General features: G+C 33.0%; 1 protein-coding gene and 1 non-coding gene across 3 annotated transcripts in view; both read right to left on the minus strand.

Moving 5' to 3' along the window:
• Positions 1-6,866: 6,866 nt before the first annotated feature.
• TRNAG-CCC (transfer RNA glycine (anticodon CCC)) lies at positions 6,867-6,937 on the minus strand. The gene has a single exon. It is a non-coding gene; the product is annotated as a tRNA-Gly (tRNA).
• A 4,006-nt stretch (positions 6,938-10,943) lies between these two features.
• LOC118185998 (excitatory amino acid transporter 1-like) overlaps positions 10,944-27,283 on the minus strand; it is a 159,577-nt gene continuing 143,237 nt past the window's right edge. For both annotated transcript variants that reach the window (XM_085823798.1, XM_035355978.2), the window contains exons 7-10: positions 25,216-25,449; positions 20,114-20,308; positions 16,915-17,049; positions 10,944-15,781 (exon numbers count right to left, since the gene is read on the minus strand). In XM_085823798.1, the coding sequence (XP_085679924.1) occupies positions 15,652-15,781; positions 16,915-17,049; positions 20,114-20,308; positions 25,216-25,449 (694 nt within the window). In that variant the 3' untranslated portion in view covers positions 10,944-15,651. The remainder of the gene's footprint in view (positions 15,782-16,914; positions 17,050-20,113; positions 20,309-25,215; positions 25,450-27,283) is intronic.

The raw sequence follows: 27,283 nt of genomic DNA on the forward strand, positions 1-27,283 counted from the left end.
TCATAACTAGATAGGTTATTCTTAAATCTGCTTCTAAACAGAGTAATTTTTGTTTTTCAGTGTTAAAATTATCTCGAACTGCGGTTCCCATTGAAATGGCAATTTGACTCCATGTATTTTTCCGTTAAATTTTATTTTGGCTTCAAATTGTTTGATAACTTGTACAGACATTAAGTTTTTTAAAGAAAGAGACATGAAAAACGAGCAAAGTTCTCGCCCGGACTCGAACCTCGGACCTCTCGAATACGCGCCGAATGTGCTGACGATTACACCACGAAGGCATGCTAAGAAGGCGGGAGAAATACCTTATAACCTCACTGCGATTCAATAAATTTCGTTCAAGCTGAGATTCTGTTCGCTAAAACATCTTCAATTTTTTATTTACTCGATAATCAGTGAATCTACCATTAATACTCTCTTGTTTATATTCGTAATCTTGTTTGAAGTCTGTCAGCGCCAATGATACGCAAACATTTTCGAGCATTTCACTAGAATGACTATTAGTTCTTCGACCCGAGTTTATCTCCAGACTTCAACCCTGGTTCATTTTCCAAAACTATTCTGTTTCTTTCAAAACTTCAAGTTCTTACGCGCTGTATGATATACGCCGTAATCATTGCAACGGCATTTTAATATGTCCTGTACTTACCTGTGCGGGGTGCAAACAAATGCGTTTGTAATTTTCTCTGTGATTAATACTTCAGGTTCTGTCATTTGCTTAAGATTACACATTTGCAAATGGCTTCTTGTTATTCCTAATAATTTTTCCTCTGGATCGCGATTTCCAAACGTATAAACAATTAAGTTCTCTGTTCTTATAATTGGAAGTTTTAACTCTTCTGACAATTATTTCACAATAAAGAAACGCACTGAAGCATCATTAAGTAAATACCCTGATAATTTTCAATCCATTAGGAGCTACAATCCTATTTGCGCATGTTTGTAAAAAAATTTAATGTGGGCCTTTTACTTGCTTGCCGTGTTTGCAATTTACCGACATTTTCTTTTATATTAACTTTCAATCTGAAAATTTATTTTTGGAAGCAAATGCTCGCATGATGATTATTAGGATTACATTTTCTAAATGGGTTTAATTTTTATATCAGTTAATACTCAAAATTCAATTTTTTGTAGCATTTCAAACGATGGTCTACGCTTTGATTCGTTTCTTAGACGCGAAAGAACTTCGCATTGAAATGAGTCGTTGTTCGCGTAACAGAATACATAGTTACATAGTAAATATTGTTACGAATTTTGTATTTAGGTAGGTATTTTTATAATAATTATAAGTAAAATTGTTGTATTCTTCTGTGCAATGTAGTGCGAGACAAATTTTGAGAAAGCTATGCCGGAAAAGTAAGAATACTGGGGGCATGTGCATTTAACATTGAGTAAAAGGATTTCTCTTTAATTTGTATTGAAACTGAATAAATGTAATTGATATGTTAGCTGTAACCGTAATCCCGCTCTCGTATTGCTTTCCACTAATTTAGAGAAGCAGAAAGTGCTAGAAATATCTCGCGGCCGGTTGAAAACTATTAAGACCGAAGACAGAGCATCTGCTCTCAGTTACATAGTTACTGTTGTTGCGAGTAGTTTAGTTCCGCGTGAGCTCAGATATCCGAGTTAGCTTTCTATTTAGATGCGGTTTGCATTGCGTTGTATTTAACATTCTTAGTAGTTTGAAGTGTAACTACTTATTATACTGTGTGATACTGTAAAAACATGTATAAATATTTCTGTGGAAAATTCCAGAGAGTCCTATTATGGGACAATTATTATTATTGCACAAGCACTATTATCGGACTTGTGCATTCAATCTAGTATTTCAAGCCCGTACGCACGCAGCAATATTTTACGCCAGTTGAAAATGCAGCTGTCGGTTGACCAACACATTTCAAATGTTTTTTATTTATTTCATTCTTAAAGTAATTACAAGAAACAGTCATATGGTTAGATTTCTTCGAATCGTGTAATAAGCTGAAAGTTTCGCGACATTCCGTTTCAATTTTTAAGTATCCATCTTATTCCAAAACATCATACTCTCTTCTTGATTTCTTTTTCCTATTATATTCTAAAGGTGTCTCTTCTGGAATCAATTTCATTAAAATTGAACACATTATATCACCGCAACTTCCCGTACCTACATTTAAATTTTTCCAGGGATCGAATATCAGTTTCTAATTCATTGCATAATTTTCGAAGCTCCAAAAAGTTGAGAGACCACCAGCGGCCAAGCGGGAAAGTCACTGAATACTCGTAGCTCGGTTCGAATGCCGCGAACGGGTTTGCTGCATGGGCACTTTCTTAGTTTCCCCCATGTGTAACGTGTATATTAGCCAGTTTACCTTAGAAAGTCTTCAATGAAGGCATCCCTCCATTCAGGCGACATAGCCCTCGAGGCTTTGCCGTAATCACATAAACCAAGTAAATTGGTAAGAAAGTGTGGTAATTTAATTTGTGCTCTAACTTAATTTATTAACTTTTTATTTATCTCTGCACAGTTTATTCAGTTTTTAGTCCAAAGAAACAATTTGCGCAGAATAGCTATTAATTTCGTTTTGGCATTTTGCGTTGGTTCACTATAAAAGTTTAAATCCCTTTTCAGATTGTTGCCACCAAATATTATCATCCTGCATTATATTTAAAGAAATTAAATAATGAAGAATCTGTATGAATGTATGTATGTTTCTCGCACTGTGAAAAAACAACGGTACCTAGTGACATCAAATTTTGAATAATGTTGTCCTCCACTCGAATATGGGATATGGCAAATTTTTAATTTGTTATATTATCTGTTTCAGATTTTATAAAACTTTAACGAATTTTTGATTAACAAACTCAGCGATTTCAAAGCGAGCAATGGCAACACTTTACGGAAGGAAAAAAAAATATATCTCCAATGCTCGACACTGTGCATCGGAAATTCTAAAAATATGCTCTTTAAATTATTTTGTGATATTGCTGTTGAATTGAATTTTATGACTTAAGTGCGAAAAACATGATATTCAATAAATAAAGGTAACACGCAAAACGTTAAAAAAAACGCCGTTTTGTGCATAATATAAAATCTGAAAGCTTTCAATTTTTTTTTAATATTAATTATTTTATTCATTTTTCTGGTCACTTTTTTTACGGCCTTTGATAGAGTGCTGGCATTTCGAACGGGAATTTAAATAAAAATTAGGAATAATAATGAAAAGGATAATCTAAGTCAGTGTTTCCCCACGTAGGGCCCATGCCTCACGGAGGGGGGGCAATTCGAAAATGGATCCGTCCAGAGTTTAAGAGTTAAAGGACATTAAAATTTCCAAATTTTATTCAAGAATTTGAAACTTTTCGAAATTTCATTTTTATTCCCCAAAATCCCCAAAATAAAGAATAATGTAAGTGCGTAAAAATGTTTTTAAAGTGCGGTACATTTTAAATATTTTATAAAGAATTTTCGTTAATAGACATGGGCATTTAAATACTTAGAAATTTCTTCCTAAGATATATCATTCAGGTTTCTTTCGTGAACGTTTCAATTTTTGAATATTAATAATTATGTACGTGCTAGGGGGAGGACCAGAATTTTAGAAAGGATTAGGTGGGGTATAGCACAAAAAAAGGTTAGGAAACACTAATCTAAATAGTTGCATGATTTCTTTTTAGTTTAGAAATCTTAGACAAAGATATTTTCAAGCCTCAGACAGAAGTTTCTCTGTCGGTGTTTAAGATTCAGAAAAACTGAGTTACCTTCCTAATGATGCAGAGAATTATTAAAAATGTCAACAGCATAATTTTTACAACTAAATATTAAATATATAAATAAACCTGAAGCATTTTTATGTAAAAAAGTAGGTATTCATACTATTTTTTCTGTGACTAGGAATTGATTTACTTTTAAATATATATATATATATTTTAACAATTTGTCAACAATCTCACCAAAGGACTAAAAATTCTTTACGTGCTTTAAGGAAAGATGATTCATTAAATCTGGAAAGATTTTTAAATGGTCAATTTTATTATTGAATTTTGAAAATAAATTAATTGAAATTAGGAATTGATTTTGTAGAATGAATTAATTATGAATATATAGAAGAATTCAGTGTTGGGCAATTAGATGTTTAAAATCGAAAGATTTTTATTATTTTAAACATAAAAGCAAAATTTTTTCTTGCAATATTTTTTCTGATAATTCATTTAAGTCCCTTGCTCACTTTTGGATGTATCTGCAAATTATTAAATAAATTGAAATTTAAGATTAAAAAAGTAAGTTATATAAATCTTCTCAACATTTCTTATTCTTCTCAACATTCTTATTATCCGTATAAGGAGGACCTGAGACTATTTGTGAAAAATAATTTGGTTTATAATTCATCACAGCACCTTCATACACTTTTACTGGAATGTAAAAAAGATCCTTGGTGATATACTGGGATGTGACGTTAAGCAGTCGGAGATTAAGGGAATTCCGGGATATAATAACTAGTAATTCAAGTCCTGATAACATCTCATATGCTGTCTATAAGACCTAGATAGGATGCCCTAAGGATATACTGGGATGTGAAATTAAGCACTCGGAAGGATAAGTTTAGGAGGAAAGTGCCATATTAGGGGATGTCCTGAGAATATAGTAAGTAGTACTTTAAATCTAATAACATGCCTTAGACTGTCGATGGGACCTAAACAGGATGTCCTGAGGATATACTGGGATGTGATATTAAGCATTTAGGAGGATGTGTTTTGGAGGCTCGGGGGATATTCCGGAATGTCCTGATGCTGTGCGCTTATTTCGTGAGCAACATCCTCAGGATATTCCAAGGATGCTTTTATGCTATGTGTGTAGGTCGGAGATTTTGAAATCTTCATAATTTCTGATTAATTTATATATCATACACATGTATGTGTCCCTAAGCATTTATCAGTGTAAAAATATATTCATTTATGGTATTTTTATTCAATGTAGGATACTTATGCAGTATAAAAATTTTTTATTATGTGAAAAATCATTTAAAATTTTGTGCTCTTTGTTAAAACTTTTCTGGAGTCTGCAGAAGTGGCAGTTCACATCTAAGCAGAGACATTCCTAGTGGAACAACAGTGCGTAAAACTTCGCGGGCGGAAAAATTCAAGAGCGGCCGGATTCTCGCGGTACCACGAATATTTTAAATTCATTGTAAGTATTTGTCACAATTTATCACATGTACTTAAAAAAAATTAATAAATTAATAAAATTTATTAATCATTGAGCTTTTTTTATTTATTTATTTATTTTTATTTTTAGTCCAAAGGGATTTGAATCCCGAAGGACTATTAGTTTCGTTTTGGCATTTTGCGTCGGACTCATAAATGTCGCTTCACTTTTCAAACTGTTGCCACAAAATGTTAGAGTCCTGCATTATATTTGAAGAAATTAAATAATGAAAAATCTGCATAAATGTATGTATATTTCTCGTATTGTGATAAAACAACGGTACATAGAGTCATCGAATTTTGAATAACGTAATCCTCCAACGAATATGAGCATGTGGAAGACCAAATTTGAAATTTGAAATTTGTTTTATGATCGATTTCCTATTTTTTAAAACTTTGACGAATTTTTGATTAACAAACTCAAGGATTTCAAAGCGAGCAATGGCAACGTTGTGCAGAAAAAACATTTTTATCTCCGGCGCGTGAGTCTCTGTATCGGAAATTCTAAAGATACGCTCGTTTTAAAACTATTTTGCGATATTGCTGTTGCACTGGATCTTATGGTTTAAGTGCGAGGAACATGATATTTAATAAAGAAAGGTAACACACAAAATGTTAAAAAACGCCCCTTTGGACGTAATTTAAAATCTGAAACATTTCAGATTTTTTTTATTATTATTATTATTTTTTTTTATTTGGGGGCGGCAGTCTTAGGAAAGTACGCGGGGCAGCCAATGACCTAGGAACGTTCCTGAGTCTAAGTCAAAATTTAGATTGTATAATTCCTTTAAATGGTTTTTAACAGAGATAAATTGCTGTGCGTTACATATAAAGATTGGGAACACGAAAACACATCTTTGCCAGTTGGTGATAGATAAAACTTTTTTCTTCAAAATCGGATATTCTTCGGTTTTAAGAAACAGAAAATATGGATCTATTGTAGATATGCTTATAAGATGCGTGAATGAATTATTTAGAAAGTTGTTATGTTTGAATGTTAATTAATTTTATAGTTTTCTGAATATTCATTATATTTTTCATCAAATGCTAGCTTATGTTATAACAGTGATAAATAAAATTTTTGTTTTTAAATTGAATGGCTGACTACAGTCTCAAGTTTTTCAGATTTGCAAGTGTATATATATTTAACTATCTATCTATCTATATATGTGTGTGTGTGCTTCTTTAAAGCATATTATTACTGAATTTAAAGAGCAAGAGGATATTAACCTAGTTATTATGCATTATTCTTATACAGAGAGCACAGATGAAATTCGAAACATTGGCACACAAATAAAATCGTTTGAAATTGCGAAAAGCAAAATGCAGTAAATTCAAATTTTCATTTCTGTTTTTCAGCAAAAATAAGTGAAAAGAATACGTCGATTTTTCGTAATTAATTTAATTAATTCTATTGTTTTTTCTTTTATTTTAGTTAATGACTACTTTATTACACTGCTGAAGATTTTAAAAGAAACTCTTGCTAAAATCGATTCAAACTAGAGCGTAGATTGTGCTGCCATCTATATGTTAAATTGGGAAATAATTTTAGCGTCCGTTAGAATATAATTGAACTATTAAGCTTTTCGTCAATAATAATTGTATGCGCTTAAATCATCGCTATTTAAAATTTTTGAAAAATTGTTAATGAAAAATGCATTTAAATTAAAACTGAAAAATTAAGCTGCGCCGCCCGGGAATCGAACCCGAGTCGCAAGAATGGGAATCTTGCATGATACCACTACACCAGCGGCGCTTGTACATATGTCTAACCTTAAAATATTTAAACAATAGAATTAGAATAGCAAGCCAAGAAAGTTGGTTTTAATTTTATTCTTTTCTATTTAATTTATTTTATTCTTGGAAAATTAAAGCCAATAAGCGATGCAAATTTTGAATTTCGTAGTCTTAGGTGATTATGCATGAATTAAATGATTCAATATTTTATCCTCTCTCTAGCCGTGTTAATCTCATGGATTGGCAAGGAATATTATAAAATGTATCTTCGTTTAAGTGCTTTATTAATCAGAGGTTGCGAATAAATATTCAAATTATATTTTTTTACCATCAATTTTCATTAAAATCTTACAGGTTAAACAAATGAGTAAAATTAGAAATATATTATTTCAAATAAAAATTATCAAATACCATTCAGATTCATCCGAACGATTACTCTAAACCGAACGGCTAATACATGGCGTTAGAAACATAGTTTATTAATTATAATAATACTAAAATTATTTCTAATTTTTTTAACGTTTAAATAGATTACACGTCAATGCATTAGAAGCTGTATTAAATAATAGCAATTAGATATATTACTAAAATAGTAATGAAATATAAATTGCTAAGAAATAGGTTAAAATCGATGGTTTAAAACTACCTAATTCCAATGTGATGATGTCGTGTGTACGAGCCAGTTTCCTTAGAAAGTCCTCCAAGAAGGCATTCCTCTCCTTTGGCAAATAGCCCTCGAGTGCTTTGCCATAATCAAATAGAAAAATAAAAAAAGCAATGCATTGAATCAGAGCGCTTTGTAAACATAACAAAATATATGTTTTTCGAAGAATGCAGTTGACAATTCATTACAGTTAAATAACCTTTAATAAAGTGTTTTTTTTACAATTGTCTTGTGTTTTAATCTCTCTGTCAGTCAAGGAATGAAATTTTAACTTCAAATTATTTTTAATATCTAATGTAAAGTCAAATAGCAACACTTCTGTGAACGGGAATTTTTCGATGACCACACAGATGTTGAATGAAATATCTAAACTCCTCATGTAATTTACTATGCTTACCAGGCCGCGAAGAGGATAAATGCTCCAATCACGTAAAAATGAGAAAAAATAAATGGTAAAATTAAACTATCTCCCAGATATTCCTAGCATCAGAATTTGCAAACAGGCCCTTCAGATTTTATGATGGGAAGCTGAGAATTTATCTAAAACGAGAAACTGCACACAGTCACACTGATAATATGTAAGCTAAAGCGAAACAGTTAAAAATTCAACTCTAGAATTTTTATTCTATGTCAATAGGAATCCAAACAAGCTAACTGAAAAATCACATAAATATTTCTCTTCTCCTTCTAAATAAATGTGTAACGTTTATAGCGTTGCCGTTTAATAAACCCGAGACTTTACCACACAAATACAGTTAAAAAAAAAGTAGGAAACATTTAAGCCATCGTATTTTATAGCTTGCAAGAGAATTTTAGCTTTTTTACCTAATTATGTTTTACTTTTGATGCTGAAAATAACCCTGTTTTAAAATGGCGCTGTTTCTTTTGTTGATTGCATAAATGGCGTAAAAGTCAAAATAATTTTTGCTTTTATAAGGTATCATTAGCAAGAAAATCTGTTTTTATTACTTTTAAGAATAGCAGCAATTGTGGAAAGGAAAGTTCTTTTAATTAAGTACGCCATTAAATAAATCAAGAAATTTTCGAAATTAAAGATAAAGATTTCAAAAATGGGCAGTTCGTAAACCGAAAGTTAGTAAAAATGCGATGGTATTAAAAAGTGTAAACTATTTTGAAATGACTCATTATATTACTCTGATGATTGATGTAGAGGTGTTATTCGGAAGACAAAGGAAATTCCGTCCCGTTCATTGAAGAATACTGTGAGAAGAAATTAATTGAAATAAATAAATACATCAATTTCTTTTATTAAATAATGGAGAATCTGTATGCAGGTATGTTCTTTGCATCGTGATAAACCGGCAGCGCATACAGCCACCAAATTTTGAACACACGTATTCTTCCACTCGAACAAATGCACATTGAAGCCCGAAATTCGAATATTTAATATGCGTTTACAGCTTTTAAATTGCTTAGTTTGTTGATTAGTAACTAATTAACAATCTATACGATTTAAAAGCTATGAACGCAACTCGTTATTATTATTAATTATTAGCCGAACCCATGAAATTATACTAGCTGGACTCATTAAAAGCATGACACATTTTTTTTTCTTTTTTATGGCAAGTATTTTAAGAGGCTGGAAGAGCTAGCGGTTAATTTAGAAACTGTGCATGCCCCGTTTTATTAAATAAATGTCTTGGTTTTCTTTAATTTACTTCTATTTCATTAAATGAGCACTAAGTTTGAGTTCGTTAAACAGATGCATTCGAAGCCCCTTGTAAAGAACTTCAAGGGGCCGGAAATTTGATTCCTTATATTCGAATCAACAAGAAAAGTAAATTATCTTACAGAAATATAAAAGCAGAATTTTTATATTTGTAGGAAAACGAGTAACAAAACATACTAATTTTAACTTTTACTTTAGATATGGATGTTTGCAAAGAAAAGATTCAATAATTTTTGTAAAGAATTTCCCGCTTCTTTCAAAAGACCTAAAGAATACGAAACCCCATTCCGACCGACGACAGATCAGAGACAGCATTTACGATTAAAAAAAAAAAAAAGATAAAGATAACAAATTTTTATTCTCTAAAAGATGAATCAAGCTCACATGATTCACTACTTCCATTTTTTCTGAATAGCGAAAATTTGAAAACTTCCATCATAGTATTAGCCTTAAATAGAGATCTGTCTGATAACTCAGGTAAAAAATTTGAATGGAATCAAAGAACACCACTTACGTTCCCTGGTTTGGTTGTCCCATACTTTAAACATGAAGAACATCATATGGTGCCTTAAGATTTGCTTATTTTTCCCTCATTCTCCTAGACTGGGTATCATATCTCTTTCGCATAGTTTTTACTTAGGACTAAGAGAGAAATGAGGTGACACATAAAAGAAAAGTAATGTAAAATCTTTTCCCTTTAAGTATCAAAAACGGAATGCAGATCCTAACATTCTAAATGTGCAATATTTTAAGGATTATTATTTTTTTGTGTTAAAACTCGTAGAAATTCTGGGAAAGATATGAAATACAGAAAACGTTTCAACAATATATCCATATAGCTCGTTGTTTTCATTCCTTTATAAGTTCTCTATAACCGCATAAAATAACATTAATTGTACAGGAAATTCGATGGGATTAAAGAGTTTGTTCATTATATCCGGGGGGATTGATTATAGCTTAATTCGACTGTATTAAGTTACTTCGTCTAAGTGAAATAGCTTACGGTTAAATTCTCGGCATAAATTATTAGCATTCTCCCACATTATTATACTATTAAACATACCTTTCCATTTACAGCCTTATTTATTATGCGAAACAAATAATGAACACCATAATTGGCCAGAATATAAAATAATATGTTTTTATTAAACTGTCTTACCTGCGGTTAAACGGATAAGATAAAGATTTCAACGGATAAGATAAAGACTGATAGTTGTTTTCCGGTTTAAACACGTCGAACGGACTGGCTGTATGAACACTTTCATAATTGTTTGCATGCTTACGCGAATACGACCTAATTTTCTTTATCACACCCTCCTCAAAGGCATCATTTTCCTTGCGCATATAGGTATAGTGTAGTTTGTCATTCTATAATAGAAAAGCAAAGAGGGAAAAAAAAATGTGTCTCACTCAGGTGATCTTAGAAGGTCAAAGGAGAAAACGTCTACCCTCCTATCCTCCCATAACGTGAAAGAATCCTCAAACTTTTTCGTATCTATATTCGAAAAAATCTTTTCTAATAATTATCTAATAATTTCAGCTCCTATCCTTAAACTGTCATCTGAAAGCTTTTAGCATTTTTTGTGTGCCAGTTAACATTAAAAAGCATGTGCTAAGAAATTTACCATTGCTGCCTTAAGATTTCCGTAAAAAGTTCATACATTTACTAAGTTTTTTTTTTTTTTTTTTTTTTTTTTTTAATATTCATGGTTTGAATAGTTTAATTATTTTCTTTGTTGAACTGATGCAGTATACAAATATATATTATTTAAGCAGATTTATATCTAGTAAAAAGCATTTAAATATGCGAGCTGTTCTAGTGGCCGAGTATTTAAAACCACTGAATGTTGGTAGTTTGACTTTCTTTGGGTTCGAACACAGACGAACGGGTTGGCTCCATGGTTGGCGTTCGTGGTTTGATCCATGTGGAACTTTAATATGGGACAGTTTTCCTCAGAAAGTCCTCCACGAAGGCATCCCTCTTCTTCAGCAGATAGCACTCGTGACTTTTTCATGTGCAGATAATCTACCCTAACATTAAAAAGGCAGTCTCATTTTATGACAAATTTTATATTTTTTTAGGTCAGTATGGTCATTTGAAATGTACGAAATTTTAAATAAGCAATTTTTTAAGTAAGCAATTCTTCAGAAAGCGCATGAGTAATAAATCTGCAGTGGAAGTAATCATCTATTTCTGCGTATGTAACTTCAAAATGAAGTACTGTTTCATTATATTCTTTTCTGTGAGCACAGATGACTTCTTTCATGCATGACAAATGCATTTTCTATACAGAAAATATTTCCTTGTGATAATTGAAGGGCTTATAATTTGAAACCAGCATATATCATAAAATGATTTTACTAGAGAAAGAAAGGTTTGAAAATACCTTTCCCTTCTGGATGGGCTGTGTTATTGAAACTGTATTTATTATATTCATATAAATACTAAACTACTTCTAGAGAAAACAGAAGAGAATTTTGTTGGAAAGTTAGTCATAATTTTGACTTCGGGTCTGCAAAAAATGTCATTCAAAAAGCTTCTTCACTTGGTGAATTGGATTGTTTTGAAGCTTTCCGAATTCATAAAGATTTACCTTGTTTAGTTAATAATTTTAAATACAATCCAGTCCTTTCTAACGCTTTTAGAATTCTATGAACTTAATTTTTCTATTTCTTTAATATTTTTGCTGATAGATGGTGCTGCTTTCTATGCTAAACTGTGGAGTGTACGATTGTTGCATCCATAGCTTTCCATTCTGGGAGACTTTTTGCTCCTGACTAAGAGGGACCTGTACCTGTTTCACTTCAAATCAACTGAGATCTATCTATAAATCTATTCTAAAGTCAAGGTTGTTGTGAGAGACTTTAAATGAAAATATTGGGCCATCCGAAAAGTTTTGCCGTTTTTCAAATCTAAGCGCGTTTTCTTTTAATTATTTTATTACGGCTTTTATGGATTGACCTTGATCGAAGCGGATGTTTAAACACGTCTTTTCCTGCATACGTTACTTAATTATAGCATCTGTTGGAACCTATTTGTTACAACGCAATGCTAAAAGACTGGAGAACATAGTTAATTTTCGTCATATTATACATTTTTTTTAATTTAAGAAAAGACAGTTTTAAAAGCAGCAATAGAAGCAAAGCACCCAGAACTGACCAATCTTCTAGTGATTAACTTCCATCATGCTTGGTCCCACATTTCGATTAATGTCAGACGAAGACTTATTGAGTATGGCTGCGACGTTTTCTTGTAGCCCCCATATTCACTACATCTTGCTGTCTCAGATTTTCTCCGCCCAGCTGGTATAGTGGTTCATGAAGCTGACTAGTCCCGATGAGCCGGTATAGTACCAATGAGCCCGGGTTTGAATCCCGAAAAAGGCATGTGTGTTCGTAAGCGTATAATGTCTATACGGCAGGAGGGTGCTCAAGTACTCCTCGAGCCAAAAGCCCTCTCGAGAGGCTGATGAATAGGGAAGAAAGGTGGAAGACCCTTGGACTGTCCTCCTGGAATGTTCTTGGACCGGAATTGCTCAGTAAGTGCGGCAGGACTAGACCTGTAAAGAACAATGGCGAAATTCTTCGCGGAATTCGCCCACTTCTACGTACACTTGTTCCGTTTTGGTCTTCCATCTTTTAGATGCAAATTCAAAATTCCCTGAATGATCTGGAGTTCATTTCTTTGGAAACTGTCAAAAAGCCAGTCGATAAATGCTTTACTAATAAACCTAATGACATAAAAAAAGAGGAATTTTTTATCCGCCTGACAGAGGGCAAAACGTCATCGAATAACATGGTGCTTATGTGATTCAATAAATTCTCTTATGTTTTTGTAATGTTTCATTAGTATTCGTCAAAGAACCGCGGAACTTTTCGGACCCCTTCCCCCCCCCAATGTCCTTTTAACCACCTTTACGAAAAATAATTTTAATGAAGAAAAAACAACGATATCCTTTAAACAAACAAAACATCAGTAGCTATTTTTAAAGAAAATCTTTAAAACGGAGTATTAAATTTCTGTTGTTGCACTGTGAAGGAAGCAGTTAGCATGTTCTTATAAATTTTACAAATATATCATAATGGAAGAATGAAATGATTAAAATTTTCAGTTTCTCTGTTGTCCAGAACATGCAGAAATCATAATTCCTAGTGTGTCCTTTTGGTAAAAAATAGCAGCTGACTCACGGCTAGGCATGGAGTATAACAATCTTTGGATAGTAGTTATGAGTATTATAGGAGGTAACTTCAGTTCAGTGGCAGCGTTCGTGTGCCGTACATGATGAGGAGTATTGTCATGCCACTCTCTCTGCAACTGCTGACCGGACATTTTCATTTGATGAAACTTCTGGATAATGTTCCAGCTAAAGCAGCAGTGTTTTTGTTACATTTTAGTTGCACTACCAGATACTATGCATGTTAGTTAAGCTTTATCCCTTACGTGTGCTTTTGGAACTTGGAATTTCAGTAAATACAGAAAGTTCTAAGCACAGGAAGGTCAAATGAAGGCACTTTAATAGCTAACTAAATTTAAATATGCAACATATGGAGGCTGAGAAGAATGCGGGCTATTGTAGCAATGGAGTGAGAAACTGCTAGGCATTGAGAAAGAAAAATCCTAAAAGACACTTTTAAAGAAGTTAAAAACAGTTATTTTCATAATTTGTGTTAAATTTCAATGTGAAACTGATCTGTCAAATTGAAAAGTGAAACTCTTGCCAAACGCAAGCTAACATCGGTTATGGGTAAGCATGACAGCGCACTCCTAACTCCTGCGCCTTCTTTTGATGCAACCCTGACAGATTCTCGATAAACTACGTAGAATTACTGCATCCCGGTTTTGATCCAGAGAATTAAAATCTGTTGTGGGGAGAAAAGAACAGTTGGATTTGGACGAGAAAGTTGTTGAAGAGAGAGCAGATGGATTTGGCAGCATTGGAACATACGTGAAATTTGTTGTAATAAGCAGAACTTCCAGTAAAATCTGAGGGCCTAACAAAATGGAAGAAATCGATGGGTCTCTTTAGAAAACGAGTCGAATACTTCCGCAGCAAGTACAGGTAGTAACTAGGCCAGAACCTCTGTAATACCATAGGTGATTGAGGTATTGCTTAACCTAGCTAACTATGAGTTATCTGCCCGAGGAATTTCAAGGAAGAGCACCCCGGCAGGTGGTCAGACGGTCTCCCCCTCTTCCTCTGTCACCAGCCTCTCTAAAAGATTTCGGTTCGCCGTGATTTTTGAGTGTGCTCCTTATCGCACAGACACTATACACTTACAAACAACCACGTCTTCTGGATTCGAGCCCAGGCCCTTCGATACAGCAGTCAGTTACACTAACAACTCTCTGACCTGGGCGGCTACTTCTGCAGCGGTAACTAATTCGCGGATTGTGCAATGAGACTGATGAATGCTTTATTGTTAAAATTTTCAGATAGAAGTGCGGCTCAAAACGAATGTCGGAATTCTGGCAAGATCTCCGCCAGCATTCAGGGTTTTATGGCAGCTAACTTTCAAGGTCAACGAGATAATACGTAAGTAACCCATTATACATATTAAAATTTTAATAATAATTTGCCACAATCATAAATGTTGAACATATATTAACAAGAGGATTCAGTTCTAGCCAAATAATATCCGGTTATTTAATTTAATCACGTGTTAAACTAGAAATTTATTATCATACCCTTCGGCATATTTTAAACAATTAAACTCAAATGAACGGTACATGCTCTGAAATATTTCCTGCAGCGCTGTTTTGGCATAAAATGATGAAGCTGCTAAGCGGGCAACACGACCAGAAACAACTTTTGGCTCCGAAAACCAATCATTACGTCAAGCACCTTGTTGCTCGATAAGTTTCTGAGTGTGTAAGGCCCTTAAAGATATCACATGTGAAGAAGTTTGAAAGAACAGAATTAAACGTGAAAGCAAAAATATGATTTTTTTTTTTTTTTACTTTTTATTTTAAAAGTAACAAATAAGTGCAAAAAAAATGTATATATATGTATACATATGTATATATATGTTATTTACAAACCTGGCTCGAGATGGAAAATTAAAAAAAAATTATCAATCCGAACTCGCCAGCGAATTACTTTTCTTAGTCCTCGGGCATGCAAAGAATCAGCACTCATGTGCACGAATAATAAAAGCACGCCCATGAAGTACCCACGTTCAGGGTGATGTGCAGTCTACATTTCAGTTATCTATGAGAGTCTACGAGAATGAAAAAATGACCCGCCCTGTTCAGAAACCTAGAGTTCCTGACTCAATAGAAGCGAATAAATAGCACTCGAATTCAGAAAAAGTCGGGTAGCAATGGTGTGCACCGGTACACCAAAATGTTTGACAGTTCACATGATATTGATTTTCAGTTTTATAGTGTTGTCATTTCCATATTGAGCTCATCCAAGTTGATTTCTTCGAGGTCCTTTTGGCTGAGATGTGCTACAATTCCAGATCCGTAAGCGTCACCTAAAACATTGATGGTCGTCCTGAACCTGTCCCTGTAACAGGAAAACATTACTTCAGTAGGATGAAAATCAAAACAAAAAGCATTGAAATGATAAACTGAAAACAACATTTCAAACCAACATAAATATCACATGGAAAAACTAATTTACACATCGATTCAGTCTCTTTATGTTACATGCCGGTTTCAATAGCCAATGCTCTAAGAAGAATAAAATTCTTCTTTTCACGCAGAAGTAATGACTGACGGTTTTCTCCTTTTCAATTAATAATGCTGCTTATTTTCCACTTGGAAATTTTAACACCAGACATTTTATAAAGTTTTCGAAATATGGAATAGGAGTATTTCTCTTCGGAAAGAGCAAAAACATATCTTTCAAGCCCTGGCTTGTTTACATATGATATTTTGAAAGAAAAATAAACTTAAAAGTAGCAAACAATATTTCTTATTTCAAATAATAAGTTGTTGCCAGACATTTTAATTTCACAACGTTTACTTTAAAAAAAAAAAATCTTTATCGAAATCGTTCTAAATATGTCTAAATGTTCTCTGCACTTGAATAATCAGGCGAATCAGATAACTATCTAACTATTTTTATAAGTTTTGCAAACACGTAATAATAGAAGAATTTTTTGAAAAAAACTACAAAGCAATTGATTAAAACAAATATTTGAAAAACACATAAAAACAATAATTTTTCCTGAAAGATTAAAAAAAATTGTGAAAATGCGCGTGATTGGAAAAAGCTTTTCCGCGTTAAGGTATGGATTTATAAGAGATCATAATAATATGATAGCCCTTTACTAAACATCAAATTAAATTTTTTATGAAACTACTCTAAAAACAGAAGTGAAATTCTAAACTTTGTTTAAGCAGTGCCAATCTTGTAACTATGACTATCACGAATACATTTCGTCCGAATCTCTCAAAAGTTCTTACCGCCAGAAATATTTGCATTAAAAGTATAATATACTAATCTAATTTATCCTGTGCTCTGAGAAGAGCAGCCAAAAATCAATAAGGGGCCGTATGAGCATTTATAAGTAACGCTTTTGCTGAAACTTTCAACAATACAGCCGCTAAAACTGTTTTGTCCCGAAAAGCTTAAAGGCTTGATTTCCACAGACATGTATTCATAAAAACTGAAAATTTTCATCGAATACTTACAATATCCAATCAACGACAAGAATAAGAGCAACATCTTCAGCTGGTAAGCCAATGACGTTGAGCACCATCACCATGGTCACCAGTCCGGCTTGCGGTATACCAGCTGCACCTATGCTGGCAGCTGTGGCGGTGATACTGAAACCAGAAGTTTACATTTATAACCGTTTACCACAGATCATCTTCAAAACATATAATAATATTTAATTTTAGAAAGAGTATAAATAGTTAAAAAAATTCAAATAGTTAAATAATTTGTGAATTTAAGATAAAATGCCATGCGAACTCTCCGCTTAGGATATGTGTTGGGATTTCATACTTTAAATACATGAAATGTCATATTCATTATAATTCATGAAATGTCATTCAGTATCGAAAAAATTTACATCCTGCTATCATTACTAATTTCGCTTTTCTTGCTCTACTCTCGTAAATGGGACGTTTTCCTTCAATCTATTTTTAGTGTTAACTCCTTCGCTTAAACTCCTTCGCTTAGTTCATTGTCCATTTGCCAAAAACATTGCAGCATTTTTTTTTTTTTTTTTTTTTTTTTTTTTTTTTGGTTGTTGAATTTGCAATGAAACATCTGATTCTTACCGGTACATTGCGTTCCATTTGCTGAAGTTTCATTTAACAAATTTTATTATAAATAAATAAACGTTTATAATATTATTATTGATAGCATACAAAGTAACTTTAAAGTTATATTATTGTAATCCGCGTATTTCAATTTTCGTTCGTTCCCTGTTTTATAATATACCCAAAAAATATTTTTCTAGCTCCGTTTCTCGTTTTAATTTAGGCCATACCCAGATGAAGAAGTTAAGTTATAGCTAAAATTTCTAGATCTGTAATAGACACGAAAGCTATGTAAAATGTTTATTGCAACCGACATGTGTCAAAAAAACCAACATCACAGGGTTATTTTATGCAAAATAAGCTTACTATTCATATCGATCAACGCGTATGCAAAAAACAATATTATAGAGATAATTGTAAATTTTATCTGTCTGTACACTTATGTTTGACATATAAATGATATTTCACATATAATTCATCTGAAATGCAATTCTCTTTCAAATTCTTTAACAAAACAAACAAAACAAAACAAAACAAAAAAAGCAATTGTTGGTTGGTTTTTCTGAATTTGACTGAGATTACTGCACAAATTTCCTTCGATAAAAAAATGATAAGGATTTCAGACTTTGGACTGTTTGTATCTAGGCGAGGTGTTTGAAAAGTGGCTAGTATTCATCCTCAAGTTTCTAAAATTAATTTGACAGGGAATTTATGAAAAAGGACAAATTATGGCTGGAAACGATATTATAGTCATGCAGCTTACAATCAAGGAGAATAACATTTTATAAGAGTCTCATAAAGTAAAATTACCAATTGCTGCAAGTTCCACAGTTAGTTAGGTACAATAATTTAAGTGCAATAAGTTATGCAAACTTGACTCCCGATAATTCGACATTCTATATAACTCGCCGATCATATTTTTTTTTTTCATTTAATTATTCCTAAATCATTTCTGTTTGTCAAGCAGAATATTATCTTTGACGCAATATGTAATGATTTATTAATAGTTAAATTGTAATAATTTCTAATATCTACGGTGCAAACAGTATAAATACATTTTAATTACCGTATTATTAAAAATAGAATACATATTTATGCTCATGAATGTCCATATATTTTCCTATTTTGTTCAAAGATTTGTTATGGTGCTTTAATTTAGCAATTTTATCTCTTTCCCTTATAAAATATTTCTTCCGCCTTCTTAGCATGCTTTCGTAGTGTAGTGGTCAGCAAGCTCGGCGCGTATTCGAGAGGTCTGCGGTTCGAGTGCCTGCGAAGGCGTTGTTCATTTTTCATGTCTCCTGCTTCGAAATAACCTACTGTCTCTACACCCTTTGTGGCACTATTTCTTGAAAGTAGTCGCCTAGACGTAAAAGTGATTGATGAAGCTGACTGCCATACCGAAGAGAACGGATTCTAATCTCGCATAAGGCATGGATGTTTGTAAATGTGTAGTGTATGTTACGTTGTGAACATAGTCTTCTTCTTCTATTAATGAAATTACGTTGTGAACATAGTCTTGTTACATTAATGAAATTCTTTCTAAGATCTATTGAATAAAATCAGCACGAGTCTCATCTGGTGCTGCTATTTCACCGGTTTTACGTACACATTCAGTTGTTAATCGTTATGTTTCGTGTTTGGGTTCGGCCGTTAATTTTCTATAAGAGACAGCCAATAACTTCGATTTATGTTGAAACTCCCAGCACGTTCTGCATTAAGATCGTGTTTGACAAAATGATAACACAGGTTTTGTCCTTCTTTTATTAAATCTGGATGTAAAACTGGATCATATCCTGCATCAAATTTATGGTCTGTGGGGTTAGGAGTTTCAAAGATAACCTCTAATATTTTGTCTTCGCTTAGGACTTTGACGACTAACAATTCATCAGTATCTTCAAACCATAAATCATCGAATCCATCTCAACAAGTTATGTGTGCTATTGTAATAATCCTGGGAAATTCCGTCATATTAGAGATGGTGGGATCTTTACTTTTCACACATTTTGACCAAACCACTTTCGAACACGCGTTCAAAGTTGTGACTTTAATTGAGTTAATTTTAATCGAATTTGATTGACACAATGTGTAACTAAGAATTTCTTCCACGCATCGATGAATCCTAATGTTTGACCATTCAGTTTTTCCAAAACGTGCTTGAATATTCATTTTACACAATAATTTTTAAATTCTGCAGTTACACCTATTGCAACAAAGGTTCATAAGTGGCAAAAATAAATTTGCAGCTTAAATGTTGTTATTTGGCTTAAATGTTGGAAGATACGATGACCGGGTGCATTCTTAAAAATTGGCTTCTCCCATTTGTATTAAACGACAAGCGTAAAAAGAGAATGATGTATTTATTTTGAATTTGCATTAAATCAATTCGCGTAAATAAGGTTAAAGGGAAAGCAAAATTAGGTAAAGTATGTTAAGAGGAGATTAAAATACATGATATAATATGTGTAGGCTTTTATGAGCATTACTACACTGCATTTTGGTTAATTCAGAAGATTAGCTTATAATGTGATTGTCAACAACGTCCTTCGACATAACGAGTTTTAATTATATTATTAAATGAACTATTCTTCCCCAGTTTCATTACTTTCCTCTAGTTACTTACCTAATGGCGATGATGTTGCCCACGTTCAGAGAGATTCCCCTAACCTGTGCGACGAAGATTGCTGCCACAGCCTCATACAGGGCCGTTCCATCCATATTAATGGTAGCTCCGATGGGCACACAGAATCGAGTAACTCTGGGATCGACGTAGTTTTTATCCTCGAGACACTGAAGTGTAATGGGTAAAGTAGCTGAGCTGTAAAAGAAGCAAAGGGTACATTTCATTAACGCAATGTTATACTTTGAGAATCATTGACAAACTAAATTATTTTCAATGTTAAAAATCCTGGTAGGCTGGCAAGCTGGTTTTAAAATCATTTTTATATACAGAATGCTATTTCTTCGTAGTGTCATTTTTCATTTGAATAAAAAGATTTTAATGTATATAAAGAATACAATACATAAAGTTATAAAGAATACATCATTTCCTTTCTATTTCAGTCTGGTGCTATTAAATAAGTTCACAGACAATCAGAAAAAATTGATGGGGACTTCCTTGTACGGCCTTTTAAATTATACACAGTTTTTGCTGCACTTCATTTAAACTTATTACCTTGAATCATTCTAACTTAATTAACCAATCCCTCAGCGAAATTTGCAAATGACATAAAAAATTGCAAATTTTGAAATTAAATATCTCAGTCAGTTTCGTAGTACAAGAGCAAAATTTCTTGTAATTTTATTTTTTTGATGACGAGGAAAAAACTTTCCTAAATATAAGTATAGGAAACGGAAGACCTCATTAAAAGTTAGATTTCGTTACTTGTCAGAAAAAATTAACTATTTGAAATTTGAAATTTTCAAGACATGAAAATTTTCCTTATTTAATACACTTCTGCAAATGGAAGTACATGTCTACGACGAAGGATTGCGAAAATAAAGACCAGTTAAGGACTATTAAGCAGAGTAAGATTGGGTATATATAAATGTATATAAATGTATATATATATATATATATATATTGTTTCACAAGAAGTTAAATTAAATTTAAATAATCCTCTTGCGCCGTTGCTGCAGGGAATGAAATTTGAATTTAATAAATATTCTGTATTCGTAAAAAAAATTAATTAAGAAATTTAATTGTAATAAATAAATAAATAAATAAATAAAAATTAAATTTTAATGCTGCTAACTAATTTACAATATCATTTAAATTCTAAGAGCATATGTAAATTAAGTACACGTATCTAAAACCATAAAAAATATATTATTTCAAAACATTAAATTGCATAAGTGAATAATTGTTGACCAGGCAGGAGACAGACTTATCAAGGGGAAGTTGCCCCCAAACCTAACTCTTCAATTACTCAATTCGTGTTTCGTCATCGTTATAGACAAGAGTAAAAGTAAAATTCAAAACCAAAAGTAAAACCAAATGCGGTGAATTACTAAAAAGAAAATTAAAATATTGGAATTTTTAGAAATTAGCAAGAAAATGACTAATTAATTAAATGTCAGTTAATAGTAGAAAACCAAATTTTTTAGAAAACCAAAGTAATTTAGATACTCTTGCCTACTGGAAACTTCCCCAACACGTATGCATGTAAACCTAAAATAAACTATATACAACCTATCAAAAATAAATAATAATAATAATAATAAGGCTAGTGAATAGCAAGTTTTAATTTAACTTACCTAGAACTACAGATTTGTTTTTCTGAGAAGGACTAGCATATGCTAAACAAGATGAAATGATTAGTTTGTTACTGCTAACTGTATAAATAGAGGGCGCTAATACAATGTAAAGTTGAGTGTAAAGATGCTACCTGTGTATCAAACTGGAATGCCCTCCTTTTATCATATAATTTAATTTTGTTGTGTTTAATTATGAGCAGGTCCAGGTATTCAATATTATCTTGATTCTTTAAGCGTTAAACTATCTGGGTAAATTTTGAATTGTTCAAAAGCAGACATACATACATTTATACATATATATATATGTACTTTTGGTACTGACGAATACAGAATGAAGTAGTGCTCATTTGTAACAATTTCTTCTGAATGGGAAAGCGTATCTCCATTTTGCACTAAACAAACAGTTTTAAAGCTAACAGCATAAACTGCTACTGAGATTCCAAGTAATATATTACTTGTAAAAGTATAAGGCTGCCATTCATCGAAACATTTTGCCTTTAATATCCGTTTTGGAATTTCAACACTTTTTGAAAATCTGATTAATACCATGTTTGGATCACCCTGGTTTCCTACTACTTGAGTGAGCTTCATGGCAAAAGCATAATCTTTTACCTTAAGAGACAAAAACTCTTAATTAAATACCATAATATGCATTCTTATCTGAAATTTTAGGTCTACATTAATTTTTAAAAAACAAATGACTTTATGTATTCTGGATTCACTTTTTATATTTACGTAATATCCTATCGACCGTGAAACTGTCCCCAGCCAGCGTGATTTAGCCCTAATTATGGATAGGAACACACTCATAAAATCTGCACTTTCGTTTGATATGACGCTCAATTTATTTTCGATAAGACAGCCTTTGTTTTCATGAGCAAGAATATCAATTGTTTTTGCTCTATTTTCATTTAGTTTTGGAAAAAAAATGAGTTTTAGAGCTTTATAGAACCACATTTTGTGACTACACTTCGGCTCTTTTGTAGCTGGTTCAGAGAATCAATGTCTGTTGGATGAGAAAAAAGAACAGTTGGATATGGCTGTCAGAACAGTAATAGTTGGGAACAATAATCTGAGAGAAATTTGTACTCTAAGCGAAGCTTTTGATAATATCAGAGGTCAAACGAAATATTAGAAATCGATGAAAGCCTTTTTATGCAGCACAAAAAGGAAGTAGATCAAATACTTCTGCAGCAATGACTATATTTTTTGTTTGTAAAGAGAGACTGACGAATGTCTGATTGTAAGAGTTGCTATAAGGTATTTCTCCCGCCTTCCTAGCGTGCCTTCGTGGTGTAGTGGTTCTGCATGCTGGGCCGGTATCCAGAGGTCCGTGGTTCGGTTCCCGGGGAAGACATTGTTAATTTTTTATCTCTCCGGCTTTTCCAAAAATACCTAATGTCTCTGCATTGCAAACAGAAGTGTGGTTCAGAATTTCACAGAAACCACTGGCGTAAATTTGGCGAGATCTTTGCTAGCTTTAAGGGTTCGATGGTTCCCAAGTTTCTCGGTAGACGAAATAATACGTAAGTACTTGTTCTTTAACTTAAAATTCATATCAGGAAGATTAGGGATCATATTAGGGAAGTTTAAAAAATCTTTCCTGAGTAATGAAAAGAAAATGAACTATTATAGTAGAGAAAACTAACATGATCACTAACTTCCACTCTTGAAAGCTGCTGACAAATGAAAGTTGCACTACACTTTTTATGCAGATTCATTGCAAATATATAACGAAAGTTACATTTTAAAAATAAGTACTAGTTATACTGGACTTTTCATGCAGACCCAATGAAAATATATGACAGAAAGAGTAACGTAAAGTTAGAGTAGCTTTTTCAGGCAAAGTCATTGCGAACGTGTAACAGAAGAAGTAACGAAAGGTTATGCTTGACTTTTCATGCAGAGTCATTGCAAACATGCAACAGAAAAAGTAATAAAAAATATGTTACACTTTTCATGCAGTTATTGTAAACATGTTACAGAAAAAGGAACCAGAAAAATGAACGAAGTAACGAAGAGTTATACTATACTTTTCATACAGAGTTATTGCAGACACGTAACGGAAGAAGTAACGAATTGTTATATTAGACTTCTCATGCAGTGATTGCAATTGTGTAACGGAAGAAGAAACGAAGTAACGAAAAGTTATACAAGTCTTTGGATGCAAAAATGTAACGGAAAATTTTGGGAAAGACGAAAGTACGAATCCATCCGTAACTTCGGATTCCCCATTGAGAGATTGTTTCTTTTCGACTAATGATTTAGACAGATGAATGAAGATCATTTACACAAATGTTGACTGCTAATCATTTAGACGAATGTGTTTTACTATTTTTTATCGATCGCATTGCCTATCTTGGATCACGTGAGAACCGGAAGTGACGTAGATGGATTGGATGACGTAGACGAAATGACGTCATGCACAGTTTCGTTTTTATTCTGTGGCAACGACCCTATTTTTCAAGTTTTTATTTTTTGTGGCAACGACAATATTTTTTTATTTTTATGGCAACAGTATAGGATAACATATTTATTGTACCTAGAAATAATTGTAATTGATCGTATTGCCAAGAACCAAATCTAATGACGTAATGTCCAATTGGCTGCCATTTTTAATATAAATAAATCGTCATAACAGACTCCTTATGTTCCTAAAATAGAAAATTGTAATATATAATTCATACTTTTTAATAATATGGCTAAGATGGTTTCCATTAAATTATATTAGTCAAAGTTAAGACTCGAGTTCAAAAGCAACTTTAAATTCTGGTAATTTTTTTTTAATATTTTATTTTAATTTATTTACCAGATTTATTCCAAATAGCTCATAAAATTTATTGAAATGCAAGCTAAAGTAGTAATTCTGCCAAAGACAAGTACGTGGCATTGTAAAACATTAAAGCGCTTTAGTGAAACTTATCAGGAAAAAAAAATCATTTCCTTTAAAATAAACGTCAAATCACTTTAAAAGCTGAAGATGAATATTTAATGGTCTTAATAAATGCGACTCCTTCAAAAATGAGCCTAAATTACATACAGTTAGTTTCGGAGAAACACTGTAGTTTTTTTGATCGCGATAACCTTTCGAGGTAATTCAAGAATATACATAATTTTTTAAAAATACACTTCTGAGAATTCTCATTATTTAGAACCTAAAACAGAAACACAAAAGGAGGGATTATACAAATGCAATAACTTGAGAGGTGATAGCAACACCCTGAATATGAGGAGACCATATACAACAGGTTGTATTGAAGAAGTAATAATATAATAAATGTGTTATCCGGCTTTAAAAAAGGTAATGTCAAATGATGCACACTGTTGAAAGTGAACGACAGGCATCGCTTTAAATTTGAATTATATCTTTTAACATTAATCTCCTTTTGGTATCAGTTTTCAAGGCAATAATCACTCTAAGCTACTTAAATATACCTAAGTTTAAGAAGCATGAAGAAAGATCCTTACCTTGAAGCAGTCCCGAAGGCAGTTGCTAATGCTTGTCCCATCCTGATCATGAAAGTCAAAGGATTCTTCCTCACTAGAACGAAGTAGATGAGCGGCAGGACGATGAAGCCATGGATAAGAATACCTGCGAGAACCGTCACGGAGTACATACCCACTTGACCAGCGATCAGAGCAAGGTCCTCCATTTCCATGATTTTGCTAGCAACGAGAAACAGTACACCTAGTGGTGATAACCTAAACGATAACAACGGAAACTTAAGTTTTAGGAAAATATCACAATAGTAAATTTTACAAATACGACAACACAGAAGTCACATGAGTAAAATTTGCTCTGTTAATGTTTACTTCAGCTAACATGTTATTTTTACTTTTATTATTTTCCATACCTTTTCGTTTGCTACCGTTATACGTAGCGTATTCGGAAACTAAGTACCGTTTCATTCTCGCGCCGTCGCAGCGCTGTGGTAGGCGTCCCGCGCATGCGCAATAGTCTTTCTTGTTCACTGACTTTCAATTGTCGCCATTTTGTTTGCTCTATGTTGTGTTTTCAGTTTGTTGTGCACATTCAAAATGTTTAAGACAATTAGTTCTCCCGCTGACTGAGAGATTCGTGCCGTGATTAAATTTTTGAACGCGAGGAATGTTAAACCGGCCGAAATTTATCTTCAAGTGACAGAAGTTTACGTTGAATACGCGATAAGTGATGGAATGGTGAGAAAGTGGGTAAGAATGTTTAATGCAGGTCGAACAAATGTCCACGCCGAGGCTCGGAGTGGTCGGCCTTCTGTTGTCACCGATGATTTGGTAAGGAAAGTTGATGAAGCAATTCATGAGAACAGACGCTTCACAATGACAACTCTTTCAGAGGCATTTCCACAAATTTCACGTACTGTTTTGTTCGAAAATGTGTCTGACCGCTTGAATTATTGCAAACTGTGTTCCCTATGGGTTTCAAAAATGCTCACTGATGTTCACAAAACAAAGCGACTTGGTAGTGCCCTGACATTTCTCAAGCGGTACAGTGATGAGGGAGAAAACTTTTTAAACCAAATTGTGACAGGTGATGAAACTTGGGTGTGTCATTTCACACCAGAATCGAAACAACAATCGATGGAGTGGAGACACACTCATTCTCCGAAAAAACAAAAGTTCAAAGTCACAATGTCATCACAAAAAGTCATGTGCGCTGTCTTCTGGAATAGGAAAGGCGTTTTGCTTACTGAATTTCTTCCCAGAGGTGAAACCATTAATGCGGCACGATATTGTGAGATTTTAACAAAACTAAGGCGTGCCATTCAAAACAAACGAAGAGGAATGCTCAGTAAAGGAATTGTATTGCTCCATGACAATGCTCGGCCAAATACTGCTGATGTCACTCAATCGTTAATACGACAGTTTCATTGGGAGCAGTTCGATCACCCGCCGTACAGCCCGGACTTGGTGCCGTCCGACTATCACTTGTTCCTGCACATGAAGCGCGAGCTTGGTGGCAAGCGCTTTGGATCTGACGAAAAATGCTGTGGAGTCGTGGTTATCGAAACTGGCGGGAAGTTTCTTTGACGATGGTATACAAAAACTGGTCACCCGCTATGACAAGTGTTTGATCATTGGCGGAAACTATGTTGAAAAATAGTTTAAGACATGTATTTTCATGTAAAAATAAAATTGGATTCAAAAAAATTTTTTTACTTTTTTTTTTTTTTTTTTTTTTCAAAACGGTACTTAGTTTCCGAATACGCCTCGTAATATTATTCCTGAGAAGCCCACCTGTGTGTGAGTGATGATTTTGGTGAATAATTTTTGTATTTATGAGAAGTTTTGTTACCCAGTGTTAACTCCAGCAAAGCATTGAAAGTTAACTGTTGTTTTATATATATAATAGGCGCCGCTGAAAGTAATCACATTTGTCCACGGCTATTTTATAACATTAATCAAATGATAACATTAAACGATGAGAAAAAATAGCCTTCAAAATAGCAAGAGCCTTCACCTTTAATATGAGACTAACTAAAAATATATAAATAGATACTTCTTCCAGAGTTTTAATTAGCAAAATGCAAAAGCTTAT

The sequence above is a fragment of the Stegodyphus dumicola genome, chromosome 9 (assembly GCF_044657685.1).
Source record: "Stegodyphus dumicola isolate Sdum_Otavi_A_Nest chromosome 9, ASM4465768v1".
Classification (NCBI taxonomy): domain Eukaryota; kingdom Metazoa; phylum Arthropoda; class Arachnida; order Araneae; family Eresidae; genus Stegodyphus; species Stegodyphus dumicola.